The following is a 5,288-nucleotide window of genomic DNA, read 5'->3' on the forward strand; positions in this document are numbered from 1 at the left end:
ATAATCTTTGACCAGGATTTCCAAAAGGACTGTGAAATCTGATTAATCAATTTCAGTCTATCGCGAATCGAGATCTTTTGATCCGTCAGATCAGCCTCCGGGATTTTCTGTAATTCTGACCCTATAAGGAAATGGCCAGTCGTAATCATTGAAAAATCTTGGGGATCATCCGACGCAGCAACCAATGGTCAACCTGGTTGCTGCGTCAACCAACCTGGAGTTTAGTACTGCCTCGGTCTCCTCTAGAACTCCTGAACGTTGAAAACTCTCCATTAGTCAGGATTTGACATCCTATTACTCGTTTCAAATGATACTTCATCGATTTCACAGACGACTCACAGAGTCCGCCGAGATGTGGGGGCGATGGAACATTTGTTCTCCAGACAACACATTCGTTGGCAAAATACCGACCAATCGTCTCCGAACTCCACAGTTTCAACACATGTTTAGCCCCAACGTAATTGGTCCGACAATCGCTGAATATCTCGGCGGGTTTCCTTCTGCGTCCAACGAAGCGCTTGAAAGATGCAAGAAACGCATCAGTACTCAGGTCACTGACGAGCTCCAGGTAAACCGCTTTCGTGATGAAACAAACGAAGACGCAGACGCACATCTTCACGAGTCTCACACCTCTTCCACGACGAGGAGTGATCAGAAAGGGTCCACAAAAATCTGTACCGGCTCTCAGGAACGCTCTACCTGGTATGACACGGGGCGAAGGAAAATCGGCCATTATTTACCTCGAGAATTCTGCACTAAATCGCGTACAGATGACACAGTTTCTCAAGATTTTTCTTATGGATAATCTGACTCCCAAAATCCAATAGACATGTCTAATTGCAGAATGAACTGACTGAACTCCTGCATGAAGATAGTTTAAATGGTACAGTCTTATAATCATAGTTGTTACAGGATACTTTTTTGGCAATATCAAAGGATGCTTTCCACTCGCTGGTAAGCTGGAGTTTCCAATTCTTCCCCCAACCCTGAGAAGTCCTTTACTATCCAAAAATGGATTAAGCTGAATCAATTTACCTGCACTCAACACATTTCCTTTCTCTAGTATGGAAATTTCGCTCGAAAATGCAACCCTCTGAACCAAATGTATAATACTATCATGCGACTCTTTCAACTCAAAACATTCCAAATACGGTGTCGAAACCCTATTTCCTCTACTATTTCCCACGAATCTCAAATACCAAGCAACCACACTTTGCAATCTACTCCAAACTGAAATTTTATTCCAAAACTCCTCTATAACCTCCACTTTAACTACAAAACAAACAACCGAATCTGCCTTTTGCTCCCTCAATATTTCTGAATTACCCACATCCTGCGATTGTTTGATTGATTTTTCTGGCCAATAATTACAATTATTACAATTCTGCAACAACAAGTTGGGCCCATACCACCATTTTTGACTGGATATCAAATTTTCAACAGAAACTCCTCTAGTGAGCAAATCTGCTGGGTTATCTGCCGATGGACAATAAAATCAATCATTCGGATTCGACTTTTCCTGCACCTCTGCAACACGATTCGCCACAAATTGCTTATACCTCTTGGCATTTCCTACAATCCAATACAACACTATATGAAAATCTATCCAGAACATGAAAAACATATAATAAACACCTTCTAGAAATTTCGCAAGTCCAACCCCTATCATAGTAGCCATCAATTTCAACCTAGGTAAGTTAAAGTTTTAAGTGGAACTACCATATTTTTTGACATCAAAAGGACATTGCGTTTTCCAGTGTTATCGACATACCTTATATAGGATGTTGCTCCGTAGGCTCTGAGCGAAGCATCTTAATATATATGAATTTCTTCCAATCCTTTCCCACAATCTTGTAAACAATTCCTAGGAATAACTATTTCCATCAACTTCCTAATTTCGTTACACCATGTAATCCACTTAAGTCGTAAATCCTCTGGTAAATCATCATCCCAGTCCATACCCCTTACCCATATCTCTTGTAATAAACACTTAATTCTTACTGCAAAGGGTGCATTCAATCCCACAGGATCGAAAATTGTAGCTGCAGTCTGTAAAACACAACGCTTGGTATTGTCCAAACTATCCACCAACCCTTTCACTTCCAACGACAAAACATCTTTGTCGGGGTTCCAATTTAGCCCCAGCACTTTCAACTCAACGCCTGTTCTTTACTCTCACAAAATCCGTTTTAGACTCACAACGCTCTCGAGTCATTATTGTTGGACCTTAATTTTCTCAACTTAAACCCACCATTTCTCAAAATTGTCACAGCATCTGATGATAACGCAAACGCTTCCATCACCTATCCGCACCAAAATACAAATCATCTACATACAAACCAGAATTTAGCATTGAAACTAAATCGTGTCTTTCGGCTTCGAATTTTGCAATATGATGTTTAATTACAGCATTCAAAATAAACGGAGAAGTTTTGAATCCAAAGGGTCCTCAAATCGCTACCTCCTATAGTCCTCATGATCGCTACCTCCATTCCAAAGAAATTTCAAAAATTTACAATCTTTAGGAGTCCTTCCTATTATTAAAAATGCCTTTTCTATATACCCATGAAATGCAACCTTAAATCTCCTAAATTTCTTTATTACCTCAAGAATGCTAGGATTCAAATTCGGGCCAGCCTCTAAACTATCGTTAAGTGACAAGTTTTGTCCAGATTTGGAACCACAATTGAAAACCACGCAAACTTTAGTTGTTTCCTTATCCGCTCTGACCATTGCTCGATGAGGCATGAAATATTCATTCCTATCCCTACCACATTCTTCAATTATTACATTAGCTACCTGATCCCCAATTATTTCGCGATAAGCACTAGCTATTCGTTCATTTTTATTGAACCCCTTTTTCAATTCGTCGAATCGCCTCTTGGCCAGACTAAAGTTGTTCTCCAATTCTCTGGAATCAATCCTCCACAACAACTTGGCCTCATGTCTTCCATCTTTAAATTCTAGATCCCTATTAAATTGGTCTAACAATTCCCTATCGGTTACATTCATCTTAGTCTCATCTCTGATGCTCAACGTTTCCAAGTCCCATAGCACCTGAACATCTGACGCAGACACTAAAAAATTTGCTGAACAAGGACCACTACTTCCGCTTTGAGTGCCCTGTAATGCGAACCCAAAAATAGTAGGAACACAGGTCACTGTGTTGTTTAATTTCTCAAAGTGAGATGCATCTATTATCCGCCAAAAGACATCCCCTCCAATCAAAATCTCAATTTTTGCCTTGCTTTCACACGTGTCGGCAAGATTTAAGCCTCGCTATTGCATACCTTTCCGGACATCTGGTTGGGAATAGCCACAGGAGCTGTAGTGATTGTATCGGCTATTAGTACTTCTACAGAAATTAGCTGATCAAGTTTGTATCGGCTGATGAGGGTTATCACTCCGGCGTCATATGTTCTGTCCACAGGCTCGACAGAACCAAAAGAAAAAACAGACAACCTTTCTTTCCGAATCGATTTCAATTTTAAGCAATTAGTCAATGATCTCGTACACCAACTTCTTTCGCTACCATTATCACACAAAATTCTTATCATTTTACTAAAATTTAATTCCGAATTACTAGTATAAACACTGCATGTAAGCAAAAGAACTGTAGGTACACCTATACTAGTTACAGATGCACTGCGTATTTGTTGCAGTATCAGATTGCATGCTTATACCCTCATTACCATCTTTTATAATGAATAAGCGTGTGATGCGGACCGCCACAGAAAAAATTTCTCGATTTGCAAGTTCTCGCACAACATTCCGAAGAAAAACACTTGAAGCACAAATTATTACCTTTCATAAAGCTTACTTTATAGTTCACTGAAAGTCTTTTAAACCAGATACAATTAGATAACAGATGGGTCTCAGTATTACAAAACCTACACTTCACATTCCACGCACTAGATAGATACGCATTAAATACAGTTTTATTGTTATAATTACGATGTGTATTAACGAAAGACACTTCACTTCTCCCACCTCCAACATCTGAATATGGTCTCGTAAATGTAAACTCTACTTTTTGTTTACCATTTGAAGACAAATATAACATTCCCTGCCTAAAACCTGAGGTCTAAACCATGACTCTCCCTGATTTACCGCCACATGAGTTCTTAACTCGCTATTAAGTTCACTATATAGTTTATCAGAAATTATCAACTGACATAACGATTTAAAATCCTCAACTGCTCTCAAGCTGCAATATTCGAAATTAGCATTCAATCGAGATGCGTATTGCACATAATTCTCTGTTGGAAATTTTTTCGAGTTGCGAAATTGATCCAAACATTCCTGGGGGATGAGCTGAAATTCCTTCAAAACGATAGCTTTAAGTTCATCGTAATTCACAATGTCTTCCTCAGTTACACAAATCAATAAATTTGAAATCCTTTCTCCTAACATATTGTATTTAACAAGATCTCCGCTTTCAAACCGTCTGGCACGTTTTTCGTTTTAAATGCTTTTTCCAACGACTGGAAGAACTAATTAAAGGACCCTGTTCTAGTAGGTACGGGAATAGTCAACGTTTTGATACTTTTAGTCAAATTCTCACCACTTTGATTTGATGCATCTAAATCACCTTGGCCTGAACCATTCAACCCATTTTGCAACTCCAACTGTCTTTCTAATTGCGCCAATTTTACCTGCTCCATTTCCAACCTCCTTATCTCATTTTCCTTTTCCTTCTTTAATTTTTTATCCTCGATTATATTATCAATTACACCTTGTACAAAATATGGTTCTTTCTTAAATACTTCGCTCTTTTCGATTAATTTTTTCAAATCAATTAATTTTAGGTCTTACGTAACATCCAAACCAATCTCTTCCACCACTAATCTCAACTATCCTTCCTCAAATTACCAAACGACATTTTCCACACTTATTACACAAAAATATTATCAATAAAATCGCTAAAATCTACCCAGCAACCAGACGATCAAAATATCACCACAAAAATTTGACAAGTAAAACCTCTAAAAAACACAATTAAAATTCACAAACGAAAACAATAAATTATACCACAGCAAGCTCAAAACTCAAATGCAAACAACCGAAAAAACACCACGCTCAACACATCCCACTTCTGACACCAAAAAAATGTATTTGCAATTAAGTTACAAGAAACCAAAAGCAAAAGTCACGATAACAACTACTGAGGGAAGAACAGGAAACACCATTTCCGTTAACGGCTGAGTCATCACTAACATACACACACACACTAAATGATACATTTCTAAAAATCGGGATTATATGGGAGGCGACGCAGGGCCTTCTTT

The 5,288-nt window shown here is 38.4% G+C and overlaps 1 protein-coding gene across 1 annotated transcript; it reads right to left on the reverse strand.

Annotated features, from left to right (window-relative positions):
- Positions 1-205: 205 nt before the first annotated feature.
- LOC129972656 (uncharacterized) lies at positions 206-733 on the reverse strand. Its single transcript, XM_056086873.1, has one exon. The coding sequence runs from the start codon at positions 731-733 to the stop codon at positions 206-208; it is 528 nt and encodes a 175-aa protein (XP_055942848.1).
- Positions 734-5,288: the final 4,555 nt, after the last annotated feature.

Source organism: Argiope bruennichi, chromosome 1, assembly GCF_947563725.1.
Source record: "Argiope bruennichi chromosome 1, qqArgBrue1.1, whole genome shotgun sequence".
NCBI lineage: Eukaryota > Metazoa > Arthropoda > Arachnida > Araneae > Araneidae > Argiope > Argiope bruennichi.